The sequence below is a fragment of the Mustela erminea genome, chromosome 16, assembly GCF_009829155.1.
Source record: "Mustela erminea isolate mMusErm1 chromosome 16, mMusErm1.Pri, whole genome shotgun sequence".
NCBI classification, from domain to species: domain Eukaryota; kingdom Metazoa; phylum Chordata; class Mammalia; order Carnivora; family Mustelidae; genus Mustela; species Mustela erminea.
Window position 1 is genome coordinate 59,222,821 of NC_045629.1, and position 20,648 is coordinate 59,243,468.

General features: G+C 33.8%; 1 protein-coding gene across 5 annotated transcripts in view; it reads right to left on the reverse strand.

Annotated features, from left to right (window-relative positions):
* Positions 1–20,648, reverse strand: part of CSMD3 (CUB and Sushi multiple domains 3) — a 1,246,643-nt gene that overhangs the window by 304,741 nt on the left and 921,254 nt on the right. For all 5 annotated transcript variants that reach the window (XM_032316321.1, XM_032316320.1, XM_032316319.1 and 2 more), the window contains 3 exons: positions 12,868–13,059; positions 8,195–8,321; positions 5,669–5,871 (listed from right to left, as the gene is read on the reverse strand). In XM_032316321.1, the coding sequence (XP_032172212.1) occupies positions 5,669–5,871; positions 8,195–8,321; positions 12,868–13,059 (522 nt within the window). The remainder of the gene's footprint in view (positions 1–5,668; positions 5,872–8,194; positions 8,322–12,867; positions 13,060–20,648) is intronic.

Genomic DNA, 20,648 nt, shown 5'->3' on the forward strand with positions numbered 1-20,648 from the left:
TGCCTTACATCTTGGTGGATCTCTGCTTAGGCTCTTCTTGACAGCATCCTTTGGCTCACTGACCTGCTTTTTGGATGGTGAAATCAGCATCTTAAGAAGTGAATATTTAGTACATACATTTTTATTAAACATATACTTTTTAAAATCTCACTGCTGCCATCAATGTGCACTGCAATAAAATTAAAAAAAATATGTCTGTGATAAAATAAATAGTTGTGAATAGACCCCACAAAGTAAATAACAAAAACACTCATAGTAAGAACATGCAGACTATACGCTTCAGCTTTCCAGCACATCTCCTGAGCCTCTACTTCTGTGCCTATTTTAAGAACACATTTTTCCTGCTAATCCTGCCAATTCATGTCCTGACATCTTTATGTCTCTTTCAAACCACAGCAAGACTATGACATAACTTGCTGTTATACAAAAGAGCTTGCAGAGCAACAGCATCAAATGCTTCTCCCACTACCTTTCAAGATCTGAACAAGTTAGATGTTCATATCTGAGAATATTTTATTTATATACAAATGTCCTATAAATTCTCCTTGAAAGGGATGAATTACCTGGTATATGTAAAAGATTAGAAAGTGAAGATGGATTATCAGTATTTGTTTTTCAAATTTAATCATGCATTATAATTACTGAGCCATGTAAACATATCTCACACATAGCTAGATGAGATCAAATACAAGACAAAGGTCTACTAAATACATGTTGGGAATTTTAGCAGAACACTTCTCTATTGCTGTAGAATACTGGTCTATCTTGGCCAAAATAATGATACTTTACTAAAAAACAAACAAACAAACAAAAACAAATAGAAAATACAGATCCAAGTGCTAACCCATCAGGATGCTAGGACAACATGCATAAACTAAAATTTCCCTGGGCAAACTGGATCACATGGCAAATCTAATACAATTTGCATATAGTGTCAGAGCAGTACAGATGTGGAAGTGACTAATTCTGCCTAGGAGTTTATTGGTACCAGAAGTATCATTTGTCCTGGACCTTGAAAAATGCGAAAGAATTGATAGATTTTGAATGTGGACCTATGTGTTTCAGGAATATGGAAGAGAAGCAGAAATGTGAGAGGACATTGCCCTCTCAGAACAGTGTAGTTTGATGACTGGATGTGTATGATAAGTCGTGAAGGACGAGGCTGGCAGGTAGTTCGGGTGCAAATTGTGGAGGCTTCCAATGTAATTCCAAAGTTTTGAACTTATGACTGTGGGCTCATTAAAAAAAAAAAAAAAAAAAAAAAAATTAAAACGGAAAGGTGATGTCTGATTTGTATTTTAGAAACGTCAGGTGGGAATGTGAAGAGAAGTCTGGCTGGAGGGATAATGAAGTGAGTGGCTAGTTGACTGTCACAGCAATGCAGGCCATGATAATGAGGATGGGAACAAAGGCAGGGGCACCATGCAGGCTTTTGAGGCCAAGAGACGTCAAGCTCTCCTGGCTAAGGGATCCATTTCCTTGAGAATTTTCAACAGCATCGGCTATGGGCCTTCGTAATTCTCTATTACCCAGTGGGGTAGATTCTTAACAGAGAGGTCAGAATGTGAAGAGCATAGAAAAAGCTCTGTCAAAATCAACTATTCTGTGGGCAAATGACAGCATGATATCCCAAAGATGTCCTCCCCGTGGAACTAAAGTGGGACAAGAGAGGCAGATTACACATTTAAGCAGGGGATATAGAGGCTGACTGCTGAGAACCGAGGACAGCACACAGGACAGCATGAGGTGGCCGTGTCAGACTTAAGTAGCTCTGATTAAGCAAAAATGCCTTGCAGACTGAAACACCAAGAGGCAGCGACATACTCTGCAAAGAATGAACGGATCATGAAATGGGAGGCATGTGGCTGCCGTTAGTGGCTTAATGATGATTATGAAGTTGGTATGTGACCTACATTTCAGTTCAATTCACTTGCACCAAATTCAGTGAAATACATTTCGTTGGCGGCATTTTGTTGCTGAAGGCTCTTCTCCTCGTGTTGCCTGACTTGTTCCTCTTTTTTTAAAATTCATTATTTGACACTCACTAAACAACGGCTACTTGCTCAAAAGAGGATTGGGCATTGAGGAGGTGGGGGGAAAGAGGACAGAATATAATACAAGTCTGATTTAATTAAAATGATAACACCCTGATTTGGCTATGGCCGTCCGGGCTTATGCTTGTTGTCCTGCTTAATTTTAAATAGTGTCTTCTTCCACTCTTAGCAATTATCTTAGACTTGGAAAATAAATTATAGGATTGTCCTAAATAGAAAATGTCTTCTGTATGGACATTAGGGTGACAAAGGTACTCACAGTACATTTGGGGAGCAAAGATCACATAATTAAAACATCTTCAGAACAATGAATTATTAACTATTTATTTTCCTCTTTGAAAAAAAATACAGGTAGTGCTTGGGGCATGGGCTGAAATATTTTTCAGAAAGTGAGATCAGAAAATGTTTTATAAAGAGAAGTCTTGGTGTCAAGTCTGGAAAAATGAGCAAGACTTAAGCAAAAGGAGGAGAGAAATGGTTAAGGTGTAAAACATTTACACAGAAAGCAGCACAGGGTGTGTGTGTGAGTGAGTGTATGAGTGTGCATATATGAAACTAAAGAGATCTGCCTGAGTGAAAGGGAAAATGCAATTGAGAAATAATTAGAGATAAATATGCTTACTAACGGGTCCCTTAATAGACTTGCCTATGGTAAATGAACAAATGAATGAATGGGTGACATGATTCAAATTTACATAGGGAAGCAGACGTTAGGTAAGCCACTGAAGTGGCAAACTCTGCCCTTTAAGCCAAATTTCACCTATAGTAGTGCTTTATTGCCCTGTAGTCTGTTAACGTTTTCTTTAAGATTGTTTACTTTGAAGTTAAGATAACTTCACATAAAACTCCTTATTTTCAGTTTCGTTTTAAAACTAGCCTGTCCTGGGGTGCCTGCGTGACTCAGTGGGTCAAGTGTTCTGACTTCTGATTTCAGCTCAGGTCAAGATCTCAGGGTTCTGAGACTGAGGGGAGTCTGGTTCAGGATTCTCCTGTTCCCCTCCCCCATCCCTCTCAAATCAATCAATCCATCTTTAAATAAATAAATAAATAAATAAATAAATAAAAGTAGCCTTTTCACCTATAGGGCAAAATGACTATAGCCAGAGGGGACAGCGGTGCCTTCTAAACGGCCTTGCGAGCACTCCAACTTTCCCCCATGCTTCCCCACGGCTTTGCTTGCGTAAGCTGTGGTACTTGGGAGCATAATCAGAAACACAAGCTGATTAAATTGTAGAACTTCATTGTAACTAATAATTTATAATGAAAAACTTTCTATTTCCTCTAGCATATTAATACATGTATCTAAATAATAACAAGACCATAATTATGTCAATAACTACCAAGTATTTACTAGACACCTGTCACAGCAAACAGCTCCCTTCAGCTACATGTGGATTTGAGCCACAGCTCCAGGCATCTGTTAGTACTATGACCTTCAACAAATAAACACATTTTCTGAACCTCTCTGTATGTATGTGGAAAATGGGGATGGCCCAACATAAATCATATGGCTTTGTGAGGATTAAATGAGATTATGTATGTAAAATACATGACATGTTTTCTGGCACACCAAGAAAGATCTCATTCATGAAAAGAATATTTTTGAATTTGAAATCTGGACCTTGGAAAGCCACGTCAAAATGAGTAACAGAAGATATCCAAACAAGTGACTAATTTTCATTGATAGATGCTTGTTAAAATACAATATATTCACCTGAAAATTAATTTTATTTCAATGGGTAGGTTTTTAGTTTCAGATCATGAGTACAAATTTCTACGCATCTTAAAAGAATATTATGAAGACAGATTTATTAAAGTTCTGGTATGCTACATATTGTTTCCTTAAATGCCCTATAAGTACAATAGATATAAAATGCATTACTAATTTAACTGACAAATCTGCATTAAAAATTCCTGGAAGCATATATAAAATAGCTGGTATCTATTAAGCAGATGAACTTGACATTCACAAACACTAGCCTTAAGCAATTTTTCACATGAGTATAGTCAGTAGAGTCAGACTAGAAATCACAATAACCATTTAGGTATAAAGTATTATATATTACTCATTTAAGGTAAAGGAAAGGGGAAGTGTTAGTTGCCAAACAATAATTAGAAAGAACTGAAATTAAACCACAGTCAATCTCTGACAAATTGTTCCTATCTTCATAAAAAGAAAAATAATCAGTAAAAAATAAAAGATATAAATATGAAGAATATTCAACTGGTATTTTAGAATTAGAAGCCATTTATGTTCATCAATTACGTGGTAATTTCATTTTTCATTCTTTTTTCTTTTTCTCAAAAGATAAAGTATAAATTCACAGACACTGGCTCTTCTGCATTGATTTACACCTCTCTCACACAAGCTTAGTTTACACAATAAAAAACAGTTCACTTATGTTAGTCAATTACTGCAAACAACTCTGTTCCATCAACCAAAAGTTGGCCAAGTTGTTTAACTGTCTGAAACAGTTCTTGTGGACAGTCATTACAAACAGTTCTTGTGGACAGTCATTACAAAAGTTCTTTCTTTTCTTTTTTTTTTTACTTTTTTCAGAGGATTCCAATTTTATATTTGCTCATATAGTAATTATACTTCACTGAACACCAACTATACACTTAACACCAAATATTGTACACACATGATCATGTTAATTTTAATAATGTATTTATGAGATAAACATTATTATATTTAAGTGAATTAGAAAACTCAGCCTCAGAATGTGAGATCAGGTACACAAATTCAGTAGTTAGTAAAGAACCAGGACTTGATTTCAGGCACATTTCAGGAATACTGGTTTGCATGTTTTCCATTAAATGATCTTAGAAATTTGCATAGGTTTCTGTTAATGGGGTCTTTAAAGACCGTAAAATTAGAAAATCCTTTAGATAATTTTCTCAAAAAGGCAATGTATGTTGGCAATAAAAGCAAAACTATAACAATGAAAATTTTAAAGTTTTTATTCATTTCTCCAGCCACGAAGCAAAAATCCCTTTTGTAGAACAACATATATTTAGCCACTTAGCAGTGTTATAGAAAGGAAAAGAGACTGAAAAAAAAAAACATGCCATGAACACTGGTAATTACTTACAATGAATGACATTTTATTGTTATAGGAAGTGTTTAATTTAAAAGTAGATCTAAAATATTTTGTCAAGGATATCTGGCAATATATAATTAAGATCTTTAAAAGAAGAAAAACAAAATTAGTAAAAATATATGGTTGCTTTTTTTTAATGGCAAGTATTAATTTCCTTCCTTATCTACAAAAATTTCACATTTTGAAACATACAGTTTTATGGTAAATTGAGATTACAAGCTTTAATAAAGTAATTATTTCATTTGCTGAATTATTTTAACACCACCTATACTTTAAAAAAATGGCTTGACAAATAGAAAGAAGGTCTCAATGATTAATTGATTAATTCCAAGTTAGTCATATTGCTTTTTTCCAAGTATACTTTATCTTACCTGAAGATGAGTATGAAGACTAGAAATAAGAATATTTAAGATCATTTAAGTTTTAAAATTAAAGTTTTGGGCAATAAAGTTAAAGTACTATCTCAACAGCATTCTTATTTTGCATTTAAGAGATAAAATAATAACTCACTTGAAAACTGAATTGCAAATCCAGATTTGCTGATATAAAAATCTGTGTCAAACTGGATGGTTACTATGTTGAGCGTGCTATGGATTCCTTCAGGAATAAGAGATCCACTGATTTCCTTTAGGAGCATCTCATTTTCTGGTGGACCATCCCAAACTCGGAGTATATCATGTGATGCTTCCGTATCAAAAGCAAGAAACTGTAGGCTGTGGGAGAACCACATAATCACTGTTTGATTATTTTAAACATGAATTCACTTTTAAATAAAGAACATAACAAATGTGTATCTTTGATTTTATTAGATAATTTTTTTCATTCTATCAGATTAAAAATGAATTATATAAACAGAATGTATAACCTTAAATACATATTTTTTGAACAGCAGAATTTCATAGAATAGGATTAAAAGTACTCTTAAGTCACCTTTGCAAATTACAGAAACTTTAAGCATTCTTGTCTGTGTTCCTGAATTTTAACTATAACTGCAGTAGGTGATACTTATGGAGCATGGAGTACATTTCAGGCACTGACTGAGGTTCTATTACATGCTAGGCACTGTGCAAAATGAATTACATATATTTTCTCTGTTTGCCATAGTGACCCAATGAAGATGGAAGGTATTTTATTTTAGTTCTATAAATGTGGCAAACGGAGTTGAGACACATTAAATAAAACTGCCTATAGGGTGGCAAAGTCATGAACTGACTCCATAGTATCTATATTTACCAATGTTTCATGATTTTTTAATGAGAATTAAAATGAAGTTTATTCCAGGAAAGCAAGAAATAGTTCATATTAAAAAATCAATCAGTACATTCCATCACAATGATAGGCATAAGGAAAAAAAGTACATGAACATCTCAAGATATATAGACAAAGTATTTTTTAAAAATTCAACATTACAATCATACCCAGTAATCTAAAAGTAAAAGGGAATTTCCTTAATGTGAGATGAAAATCAATGTCTACCCAACCCTACCTGGCCAAATGCACAAACAAAAACCAAAACACTATTTCATGTTATGTCTGCTTTATATCTATTCTACACAAACTTAGTGTCTGATATTTTTTGTGGCCAGTGCCAAAAATTAGAAATCCAATTATAAAAACAAGCTCAATTCTCTCTCTACATATATCACACTCATGTTTGATATGTGAATAGTCATAGCTTTAAATTTGTATTGTAATTTAATATCAAATATTGTTCCTTAAGTTAGAAAAATTCCAGAATACTATTAAATTGAGTATTTTTAAGTTTACTAATTCTAATATTTAAATAAAACAATGCATGATCTACACTAAAGAAACACAGGCTGAGAATTGGTCTCATGTAGTTTATTTGGAGGTCTGCAAATTCCCTTGCAAAAGTAATCCACCAGCTGACATTGAACAATTCATGGAGCGCGCCTTCCAGCAAGTTATATGAAGGATAATATTTGTTTCCTATTACCACCTTCACCACCCAGAAGCCTTTCTGAAATTTCATTCATATAAAACAACAATTCTTAAATTTAAAGCCATTGTTTTGAGAGTGATAACACACCAGAAGCCTGTCTGAAATTTCATTTATATAAAACAGCAATTCTTAAATTTATTTATTTATTTTTAAAGATTTTATTTATTTATTTGACAGACAGAGATCACAAGTAGGCAGAGAGGCAGGCAGAGGGAGAGGTGGGGAGGCAGGCTCCCCGCTGAGTAGAGAGCCCAATCTAGGACTCGATCCCAGGACCCTGAGATCATGACCAGAGCTGAAGGCAGAGGCTTAACCCACTGAGCCACCCAGGTGCCGCCAAAATTCTTAAATTTAAAGTCATTGTTTTGAGAGTGACAACACACCAACTAGCTCAGATTTATTCTGAGTGGAGGATTTATTTGTTCATTTATTAATCTGTTCCTAGTCATATCCATAATAGTTAAATTAGGATTTAAAAAACATGGTAGCCTTGGAAACCTGAAGGCTGTTGTTTTAGGAGGTGATGGTTCTCCCTTCAGCTAGGGGTCGATAATGTGAAGAATTGTGGCCACCTAATTAAACGCAAAAGGAAACAGAAATCAAACAAGGCTAAAGAGGTAGAGAGCTGATGCTCCAGAGATATGTCTAAAGCCAGAATAAACGGAATATTACTGAATTCCTTTCTATGATTATTTCTTCCAAATGTTCATGAGGCTGAACTTAGAAGAGTGACCTCCACAACTTTATATCCTTATCAAAATGGTGGACTTAGCATCTTGAATCATCAAGATTGAAAGATTAAAGTCTCAAAGAAGCATAAAAATATTCTGAATCTCTGTGGTCTATTATAACTATAAAAATCTTCCCTCTAGGGATTATATGAGCTACCACTGTGACCCATAGATCAATAAATCATGCTTCTGAATATTTTTCATACTTTAAACAGATGAAAACCACATTTTTCTTTCCCAAGGCTAAAAATATTGAAAAACCTTAATGCTTGATATTGTATACTGAGGCTGATCAGAATTTTCAGATTCCCCAGTAATTTTGAGAAAATGAAATCCATTTACCTGACAATGTTTCCTGGATCTACCTCAATCATCCACATGCAACGCAGATTATTGTCATAAGGAAAGGGATAGCCGGGAGATAAGATTCTTCCTGATGATTCTCCTTTAAAACGACCTCCACATTCAGCTATTAAAAAAAATAATAAATTAAGTCATAATTTAATGCCAATCTTTGCAAAACCAATCAATGAATTTCTCAAAAATATATATTTTTCACCTTAAGGAAAATAAGAATTGATTGTCCCTCACCTTAAAACAAAACATCTGTATATACTTTTTCAGATTAATGTATTGGTTGAAGCAAAAATATACTATACAATAAAACAATAAAGTCTCAAGTTAGATCACATAAAAGATAGTAAAATTAACCTAATTAGAGAATTTAAAGAAAGGACACACTCAAGAACTCTGATTTTAGTATTCAAAGATTTTAAGATGTGTTGTTAAATAATGATAACTTAAAAAGAGAAAACAGATGGCAAGTTGCTCACTGCGCCTTGATTGCAGTCTGAATAATTCATCATCTTGCTACCCCACCTCTGAGAAAAACTAATCTTTACTGCAGTCCCTCAGGCCTTCTAAATTTCATTGTCCTTTTATTCCCCTTTAAATCACTCTAAACTCCTTCCCTTTTAACCTCCCAAAAGTCAAAGTGGCATTTTTATTAGATTTCTCACTTCAGTAAAATCTAGTTTAGTTTTGATTTAATGGGTCCCTAAATTTTATAAAACTCATCAAATTAAAAATGTTAAGTATTGTCATACAATATAATTTTTTTTAATGTCTTGGAAGATTTACTTTCCATTTTGATGCTATTTAATACATTGAGAAGTCTGTAGAGGTTTTACTTCAATATACAGATAAGCCAGAAGGAGCTGTCTGTATTGGAGATGAGAGAAACTGAGTATTGCAGTTAGTAAATTGTGCTACATCTCTAACCCTTGAAACAAGCATAACACTGTAACACATAACACATTTGAAAATTGTGCAGATTATTGGATAAAAAAAAAAACAAACCCTCAAAACAAAAACATTTTACTTTGTGCTTAAATATTTGAAGGTACTTCCGTATTTGTTTTTCTTGTTTTCCTCATTGTTTCTATCTTACTCACATTCAATGGCTGAATTAAGCTTCTTGGGTTTATTTTGTTTTGTTTTGTTTTGTTTTTATGATTGGAGCAAAGATAGTCAATGACAAACTTCAAGCATTTGGAAGAGACCTAATAACAACTGAATGCAATGGTTTAAATGTGTCGGCTCTATTCATATAGGTAAATTTATTTCAAAGATTTGTACGTATTATACTTCACATTAGTTTTATGTGTCAACTTGGTTACACTGTAGTACCCAGTTATTTTATCAAACACTCATGTAGGTATTGATGTGAAAGTATTTTATAGATGAGGTTAACATCTATGATCAGTTGAGTTTAACAAGTTATCCTTTGATAATGTGAGTAGCCCTCATCTCGTCAGTTGGAAGGCTGTAAGAACAAAAACTGAGTTTCCCAAGACAAAAGGAAATTCTTCAAAACTGCAGCATTGAAATCTGCTGAACTTCCAGCCTTTTGACTTTCCCTGTGGATTTTGAACTTGTCAGCTCCCACAACTACATGAGTCAATTCCTTAAAATAAATAAATCTCTTGATAGATGATAGATAGATAGATAGATTGATTTAGATATTCTACCGATTCTATTTCACTGGAGAATGCTGGCTGATATACACTTATAGAGGAGAAGCAACTTTATTTTCTACTACAACATTAATTTAATTTATAATAACAAGTTTGTTATTTTTAACATAAATAAGAAGATACCAGTATTTAAGATGTTATCACTTACTTAGATTTTTCTCATTTTTAACAAAAATGTAGATAACTTTGCACCTTGCGACTATTTTAATTCATTTTATGTCATTTCTTTATATTTTATCACTATATGGCATACATATACTATGAAAACAGATTTGATATTCATTCATACAGACTAACTTTTAATCAATTAAAAATCACACTAAGTTTTGTGTACTGTGTTGTATCTTGAATTTAAACATAGTTCTTTTTTATCCATATTTCTTTTATACAAATTTTACTTGGTGTTTTGACTCAAATGAGCCAGTGAGATATGCCATAACACTAGAGTTCATATTCTAACAGAAGTTTTATATTAAAAATGAAATAGTATTTAAAGAAGGTATGTAGGTTAAATTCTTCTGGCTATGGTGTTTCAAAAAATATTTGTTTGATCCTTGTATAAGCTTCAGAAACACAATTACCTAGAAATGATCCATATAAACAAAGAAAAGTTTCTTATGTGAGACTGGCAAATATATAGGCATAATAGATATTTAAGGTTAGTGAGCACAGAAAATTATGCTCTTAGGCCAGGTGGTGAAGCTATTAATTGTTGCCAGTAGAGAACAGCATCTAAAATAGAATTTCATCTTCTGTCATCATGGAAATCATCAGCATGACACACCATGCATCCAACTGTTTTCAGCTGTTACTCCTGATCATCCATCATTAAAAAAAAGAAAAAAATAGTTTACCCTTCTCATGAAATCTTGAGCAGTTATCAAGTCAGTAAGTTTTTTAAATTTTTTTTTAAAATATATATTTATTTATGTTATTGCTGGATGAAGAGCAGAAGGAGAGAGAGAGAGAAACTCTAAGCAGAATCCATGCTGAGTGTGAAGCCCGAGGTGGGGGCTGGATCTCAAGACCCTAAGACCACAACCTGAGCCAAAACCAAGAGTAGGATACCTAACCAACTATGTCATACAGGCATCCTCTCTGACTTGGGGGATTTGTAAATATAAAGTCCATTGATTTATTATGAACAGAACTAAAATCTTCTTTTTTTTTTTTAAAGATTTTATTTATTTATTTTACAGAGATCACAAGTAGTCAGAGAGGCAGGCAGAGAGAGAGAGAGAGGGGGAAGCAGGCTCCCCGCTGAGCAGAGAGCTCTATGCGGGGCTCGATCCCAAGACCCTGAGATCATGACCTGAGCCGAAGGCAGAGGCTTAACCACTGAGCCACCCAGGTGACCCCAGAACTAAAATCTTCTGATCAAAACCCAAATATCACAAAATATTTTAAAAAAGAAGAATGTCTTTAGCTTGGTTCAACATATATAGAAAATACATGTGTTTTAATATATTTGGTTTGTGATCTTAATTTTAAGGACAGCATGGAAAATCAGTATTTACAATTTATACTATCGTGCAACTGTAATTTTTAATGGTTTTCTGAGTATATTACATAGTCACATCAAAGAATACAATCTCAGAGAAAATTAATCAGTGCTTTATTTTTCTCATAACGAATTCCAGTGGGCTAGCTGTTGGTCATATTCCAGAATCCCAAGCTTTGTTAATTTATGTTGGTTATTATTATAGATATTACCCTCATAATCTATCCAAAATCCAATGCCATCTGAAAAGAAAGGCCTATGATTAAATTTTGGTTAGAGAAAAACATGTTTGCTTCCTATGTAAATCAATGTTTCAAGAAACCAGCAGAGGCCTTGTGACATCAAACACACCATGTAATTAGATGCAAGGACTTTAATGACTGGAATTTCACTTTTTTCTACTTGCATTCTAGTAGGTTTTAATGGAGATTCCTATGTCAATCATATCAACTAACAAAGAAATTTTGAAGGTTTAAGTTTCTAAACTCATCAATTTATATACATTAAATATGTGCAGTATTTAGATATTAGTTACACCTTAATAAAACGGTTACCTTTTTTTAAAGTGTTGATCAATTTTATTTATATGGGCTTGATGCAGAATGGATTTGTGCCTCCACAAATATCATCAAGAAACAAAAATGGCTAAAGAGTAGCTACAGGTTTGTTCCCTATTAAGGAGTCAATGTTTTGTTAAAATGTTTCCTTTTGCTGGTTTCTCTCAAGCCAGACACCTATTTATCTTTGGAGCAGGAAGAAAGCAAAATTCAAAAACCAGGAAACAAAACAAAAAACAAAAACAAAACAACAACAAAAAAATCCCACCTAAAACTGGTATCTTTATCAATACTTTTCTATACACCCTCTTACCCACACATACAAGTCATTCATTTATTGATCTGTAATTTGGTAATACTCCAGCTGTGCAATGAGATCATGATCCATTCTCTAGCATCGTAGAGGCAATATATCTGATGTCACTTGCTTCTTTTTTTGAAATTGGTTAATTTTGTTATGCTACATACACCTCAGGAAAGCTTATGTACTTCTTAGATTTTTGAAAAAGTATATATAGAAAGAAAGCTTTTGAGAACAGTTCATTGTTTTTTAATCTATCCTGACACCAGGACATGCAATAAGTTTATTAAAACAAATCCAATCAGTGTGATTCAGTAAATGTGTACAATAAGTCTTAAAATATACTTGCAGTGAGTTAAATTTTATATCAAGATAGAAGAATTGGAACGACTCCATACACTTCATCCATGTTCTACAAAAAATGTACTTACCAAAGAACTTACCAAAAAGACCCTTTCACTTTCCATTAATTCCTCTGACAAATTTGAGCTAGGAGTTTATTAACTTCATGATTTTAGGTATGAGTTGTGGGTGGACAGATGAGATCCTTTGTAAAGGTACAGCATATTTGGACAACACTTCTACAGAAATAATTATGAAGATATAAAAGAGGATCCTACCAATACAGGAAGGCAGAGGATAGTCCCATGCCCTTCTTTCCCCCGTCATGCACTTGAGAAGGCTACTGCCATGGAGAGTGTAGCCTGGATTGCATCCATAAATAATAGTGCTACCAGCAAAGTGACCTTGGTCACTGATCTTGTATCCAAATTGTGGAATGCCAGGATCCTCACAATGTGAAAGTTCAAAACCTGTGATAAGAATACAAAATTATTAAAGGCAACATTTAACAGGAAGATTTAAAATTGTACAAACAGTCTTCTTCTGTTGTCTTTAATATAATTATATACTTTTCCCTAATTGTATTACTCTTATAATATTTAATTCTGATAGTATTTGACAGCCATAAAAAGTTTTTTTTTCTTAAAAATTTAGAATTTGTTGTAATTTTATAGATTGATTGATTGTAATTTTATTTTTATTTATTTATTTATTTTTAAAGATTTTATTTATTTATTTGTCAGAGAGAGAGCGAGCGAGAGCAAGCACAGGCAGACAGAGTGGAAGGCAGAGTCAGAGGGAGAAGCAGGCTCCCCGCGGAGCAAGGAGCCCGATGCGGGACTCGATCCCAGGACGCTGGGATCATGACCTGAGCCGAAGGCAGCTGCTTAACCAACTGAGCCACCCAGGCGTCCCGATTGATTGTAATTTTAAATTTTGCACCTCTGTCAAGATAACTGTACCATGGCTTGTTATAGCACTAAGTTTCTGGCTTACCTCAAGTGATTTATGGCTCATAATTAATTCTAACTGAAGTGTCTTCTAGGGTTATACCATCAAAATTTTAAAATCCAAACAAAACATGTGAAATTATAACTGTCCAGTTAACAGGTATGTCTATTGCAAATATAGCTGTAGATTGCTTTACTTTGATAGCGCTGGAAGGAAATGATAGTCTCATACTGAAAATACAGTTTTTCAAGAGGTAATATAATAATAGTATTCAGCTTAAAGTACTCTGGATTTTTATATTCTGCTCTCTCCACAATATATAGCTTTCAAAAATTCTCACAGGAAAAAAAAAAAAAACAACATATCAAAGCTACGGGTTGTCATTCTCTGGTGCAAAGAAATAATTCTTATGTCAGCAGTTTGGGCTTTCTGCATGAATTGTGCTGGAAACTTGGTTTCCTGAGATTAATAATCCTGGAGAAGTTCATTTACAACTAACTATATCAGTGGTGAGAGAATGCCAGGGAGCTTTCTAGCCAGAGAAGGTTTATTCTTTGAGGGAAGATGAGGTCCAGGCCTTACAGACATCTCTAGATTATAATAGCTGGAGGCACAGGAGGCTAACCTACCTACTAGAGGTAGGAATTTACATTTCAAAGGTTGAAATGAGAACTCAGGATCCTTTCCATCCCATCTCCAAGCTTCAAGGGTCTTTCTCCCTCCTTTTAGGAGAGGAGAGTAAGTTGACTTCCTTAAGCTAAGCAAGTCCATTTTTCTTCATCCCTCGTCCCTGGGAATTCATAGATTTTTCCATCTGATTTCCATCATGTTATTACAGGGGTGAGGACTGGGTCAAAAGAGTGGGGGACAGCCTGCTATTATTATTACATTATTTAAATTATAATTGTTACTGTCTCTAGACCCAGAAGGCACTGTGTGCATATGCAGAATAAAGTAAATAAGAACAAATATCAAAAACTTAACAGTAATGGCACAATTCATTATTAAGAATCTGAAAGAACTAGAAAAGGATACTTCATGATTTAAACCAAGCATGATAGTAGTAATCAAAATCTAGACTCCTTAGCTATGGCAGGCTCATCTTTTTTTTTTTTTTTAAGATTTTATTTATTTATTTGAGAGAGAGAGAATGCATAGGAAGGGGAGGAGGGTCAGAAGGAGAGAGAGAAGCAGACTCCCTGCTGAGCAGAGAGCCACTTAAGGATGGATCCCAGGACCCTGGGATCATTATCTGAACTGAAGGCAGACATTTAAGCTACTGAACCACCCAGGTGCCCCTGAAGTTCTTGTCTTTAGTGTCTCACAAAGTGTATAAATGTAAGATAAATAATAGAATGAATGTACCAAAGATAATTAGGTGCAATTTACACCAGTTATAGCTTCTGAGACTTGAGAGCTATAAAGAATATTCTAGAGAGCTTCATGAGTTTGCAAAATTTGTGATTTCAAGACAAATGATGTTGTAGAAAAAGAAAATTTTATGTGTGCAAATCATATTATAAACAAAAAGATTTGCATCTCTTTTATAGGCACAGATCTGTGACCAAATTAATCCAGATTTGAACTAGAAAACAAACAAGCATGTATTAGTTCACATGTCAAATCGTGAATTTGCCTCACTGACTTCCTAGAATGTCAAAACAGATATTAAATCACTAAAACTTGCACATCTCAAAGCACTGAATATATGATAATTACAGTATATTGAGGGATACATCACCTCTCAGAGAACATAAGAAGCCCCTTCTACTCTTTTCTTTGAGTCTTAGCCATTTTTTTCTCCTGAAAACTTATAGAATTACTTAGCACATTTTCATTATTTTACAAACATTTGCTTCTTTCCTTCGTTTTTTCCATAGAGTGAAATCAGTTCATTTCCCCCCTCTTTCCCACAATGCCTTCCCAGCACAAATCTTGGCACATAGAGGGTGTTTAATAATTTTTGTGAATAAATGGGAATTTCAGAGGCAATTATCTTGAGGAGATAAAAACTGAAAAAGAAAACTAAAATAATGCTGATGAGAAACTGAAGTTTATGAAACAATTTTTAAAAATCTCCAGGAATTTCCTGTACGGATCAATCTGTGACAGTTTCATATGAGTGAAAATATGTTCAAATAAAGCAAATGGGGACGCCTGGGTGGCTCAGTGGGTTAAGCCTCTGCCTTCAGCTCAGGTCATGATCCCATGGTCCTGGGAGCCCTGGGCTCTCTGCTCAGCAGGGAGCCTGCTTCCCTCTTTCCTTCTGCCTGCCTCTCTGCCTAGTTGTGATCTCTGTCTGTCATATAAATAAATAAAATCCGACGATATCGGGCGCGTTCAGGGTGGTATGGCCATAGTCCATCAGAAAGGATGAACACCCAACTTTTGTAGCAACGTGGACGGGACTGGAAGAGATTATTTGTGGAGCATAACAAATATCATGGAGGACAAGGGGTGTTAGAGAGGAGAAGGGAGTTGGGGTAAATTGGAAGGGGAGGTGAATCACGAGAGACTATGGACTCTGAAAAACAATCTGAGGGGTTTGAAGTCACGAGGGTGTGGGAGGTTGGGGTACCAGGTGGTGGGTATTATGGAGGGCATGGATCGCATGGAGCACTGGGTGTGGTGAAAAAATAATGAATACTGTTTTTCTGAAAATAAATAAATTGGAAAAAAAATAAGAAAAAAATGGTAAAAGGGAAAGATTAAAAAGTTAAAAAAAATTAGCATAAGAAAAAAATAAAATTAAAAAAATTTAAAAAAATAAATAAAATCTTTTTCTTTTTTTAAAGGCAAATGTAAACAGCTTCAGAAACAGAGTCAAACAAGAAGTTAAAAGTCATAACTCAAATTATGACACATATGAGATATAAAGGATCCATGGTCAAGCAAGTCAGTCTTTCAAATACAGAAGCAGAAATGGCAGAAGTAGTAACTCTAAATTTTGAGGACACATTATTTTACATGGATCTGCATACTTAATACTACATTTAAAGTGTCCTTGCTCAAAAATTACAAGTTTGCATGTCTTCTACCAGACATAACATTTTATCATTCAAAATGCACCCACTTCTGAGTTTTACCATATCATTTATCAAAATAAAAATTGAAATCAAGCTCCCTTTTCAAGGTTTATTACCAAATTCATCCTTCTTTAATTTGAATGTTCTGTAAATGTGGTTGGCAATTGCCGGTGATGAGGTAAAATGGAGAAATTCTTTGTAAATTAAGATAATTTATAATACTTTGCATTGTAGATGAAAATGCACGAGGACAATAGTATATAAGCTACAAAGCACAACATAATTTAGTCCAATTTGGTAGAATTATTGTTGCTTATTCATAAATATTCAGATCTGTCTTATCTTTATGGAAACATTCAGCTGCCAGTCTTTTCACTGAAAAGCTCAAATACTTGAAACTGACAATTACATAAAGATGTGTATGAAAAATCCTATATACTATAAATATTCACCATTCCTCATGAAATTTGATACTCTGGTGAAACGAAATTTGTAGAGCACAAAATGAACTGAAAGTCCCCATTACCTAAATCCTTTTGACTTAATGAATGACTTTTACACTGAGATTTAATTCCTTTCCTGCCACCATTAGTATAAGGATTTCTTATTTATTTTTAAGTCATTATTTGAAACCCATACAAGAATACCAAGAATAACATAACAACTTCTTCATCTGGCTCTCTCAGATTCTGGTAAGTGACTTCAGATTAATATTAATATTATTTCAGATTAATATTCATATTAATTGATCATATTCACATATTCTTATTGAGAAATAAATATGATAAAACAAGTTAAAGCTCCATTTTTCCCTTCTCAGTCCTTCTCTGATTTTTCCCCTACCAAGAGCTAGCAAATATTCTAAATTAGTATATTATTTTCACACCTTTTTAACATTTTTATCACGCATCTGTATACCTATGAACAATACCTAGTATATTTTGCATTTATACATTTTAAAAATGTTTATTTATTTAACAGAGGGAGAGAACGAGAGAGAAAGAGAGAGAGCACGTGGGCATGTGAGCACGAGTAGGGGAAGAGACAGAGGGATGGATAGTGACAAGCAGACTATCTGCTGAGCAGGGTGCCTGGCTCTGGGGCTCCATCCCAGGACCCTGAGATCACAATCTGAGCCAAAGTCAGATGCTTAATCATCCAAGCCACCCAGGTACCCCACAAGGATTTATACATTTTATAAATTATACAATTATTTTCAAATTTCTTCTGAAGCTTTATTTATTGCCCAGCATTGTATTTTAACCTTTACAAACACACACATCACACACATAAACATTTTATTCATTTTCACTACTCTGTGGTATTTCATTAGAAACATACTCCAAAATTGATTTATTTATTTTCCAACTGATGAGCATTTACACTGCTTCCAATTATTCCATGCTACAAAAAGGCTATACTTTTTGGTTTCCTTTTGCACATGTTACAAACATTACTATCCCATGTAGGGTTCCAGAGTTCATTTTGTCTTAAGATTCCATCAAAATCTTCTAATCTGCTTTTTAACTTCTGCCTTGGCCTACAAAAAGATGAATAGTTCAATTCCTACTCAACACAATTTCTGTGCAATTTGTTTATGAGCAATAACTATGTATTCACATGGGGTAATGTCACATAGTCAGCAGAACAGTAATCCAATAAGGCAGATGGCTTAGCAATATAAATATTTGAAAACTCAATCTTTGAATGTAGGTGAGCAAGTCTGATGGAACTTAAAAGAGATATTTATATGCTTTTTTAAAATTTCAGTTAAAATGTAAATATGTACTTAATATTGTAAAAGTTACATTTTAGAAAATTTAATGGTGAATGAAGATGTATTAGGTATATAGACTAAAAGTACGAACTTTCAAATTGTTAAACAAAAAGTAAATAGGTTGTTAATAAGGGAACTGAGAAAGCATGTTGACTAAATAAAGTAAAGGGTCATATCTTTTCTGAAACTAAAAACATTAATTAAAGTTTAAATAATAATGCAAGGAAACTTAGAGATTAATCTATCGTCATCTTAATCTCTACTGAATTTGGTCGATTTGACTTAGCATATTTAGTAAAATAATCTACAAGAATTATATTTAATGTTCGATTATTAAATTCTACTTAGGCTGTGAATCTTGTGAGAAAAAGTCTCATTTTAGAATTCTTTCTAATTAAATGAAGATGTACACAAAATAGAATGTCAACTTTGCCACTTCAAAATTTGAAAGCAGGAAATAAAAAATAATAAAATTCACAAGCAGGAAATTTGTCCACAGTCATGCACAACAGTTGGGATAATCCTTTTTGATTCAGACATAATAAAGAATATAAAAGGAATAAAAAGGAGAAAATATTAAAATACTACACATTCCTTTTTTTCTTCACTGGCCAAACTAATAATAATAATAATAATAATAATAATAATAATAATAATAAAAGCACACACTTATTCCTCGCTAGTGAAACTCTATGACATGTATCAAACTTGGAAACCACAAACTTTATAAGAATGGTTTAAGAAGACAATCCTTGCAGTTTTCAGTATATAGATGTAAAACATTTAAACAAGCAAAAGTTTGTGGAAATGACTGATATGCATTTCCAACTGGAGGAACAGGAGATATGGTAAATGATTTTTTTAAAAAATGTTAATGCTCTAAATCCCATTTATAAACATCTGAGTAGAAAACATTACTCACAGGCTTTCCTATATTTTAATTTGTTAGGCATGAAAAAGTGAGGGATATTTTTAAATGGCTAGTTTGTGTCTCATGCATCATATATTTGTACATCATTCTGGGTTAGTGACATTCAGCTTTGTCTGAACATTAATTTTTAACCATCAGTCATTTGGTATAAGGCCAAACTGTATAGTTGGTTCATTCTAGATACATCTAGGAATGGAATTTTACTAAATATTGCAAATTACTCTCCTAGGTTACTTTACCAACCTGCATTCCCCAAAGTTAAAAGAGTTTCATGTTCTTCAAATTGCCATCAGCATTTAGCATTGTAGGACATTTTAATTTTTACTAATGTCATGAATATTAATATTATTAAAGCAGAGGTTCTTTCTAAACAATTATTATTTTTCTCAGAGTTCTTATTTTGATGTTATGTAATTTATTTCTGCTTAGAAAGAGAGGACCTCACCTTCAATGATACAAATCTAACAACAACAATAACAAAAATAACCCAACTGTAATAACATATTATTTTCAGTTTAATTTTCTCAATTTCTATTAAACATTTTTTGTTTGTTTGATTACTGCCTACCTGAGGCTACTTTTGTGTGAAATTTTCTTTTCATTTTCTTATTAATTTATAGGATTCCTTTCTGTAGAGTTTATATTTTCCTGTTACATATATGGTAAATATTTCCTAAAAATGTCTCATCTTTCTACTCTGTTTATGGTGTTTTTTGCTACAGAAACACTTAAAAAATACATGATGACTGGCACTGGGTCAGGAAAATGGAAGCCACTTAGACATTTTGAATTGCTAAGATTCCATACATTAGAAATAGGTCCATCTTTATTCTTATGGTATTGAGGGAAAATACAAGAAATGCAGACAGTGTAAAGGTCAGAAGACCACTGCTGGCTTTCAGGACATCCTGGACTTCAGGGAAGATGCTACCACATAAAACCACCTGCCCGCATCGCAATCCCACCTGCTGCACCAGAGACCTTAATGGCTTCTCCATCCACTCCACCTCTAGGCTCTCACAGGGCTGCCTTTAATTGGCAGAATCTAAGTAGAGGTCTTCACTGGCCAGAGTATGGGAAATACAGTTGCCAGGTTGCTAGTCTCTACACTTCAGGGAAGTGCTTAGAAGGGCAGAGATGTTACTGACTACTGATGGGTTTTTGCTTGTGTATCTTGTTTTAGAAATCGTACTCCACCTTAAAGACATAGCTGTTCTAGGCCACACTTTCTTTTTCCTATCTATTTTATTTTATTTATTTTTGTAAAGATTTTATTTATTTATTTGAGAGAAAGAGATAGCGAGAGAGAGCACGATAGAGGAAGGGAGATGGAGAAGCATCATTAAAGCGGGGCTCATCCCAGGATCCAGGATC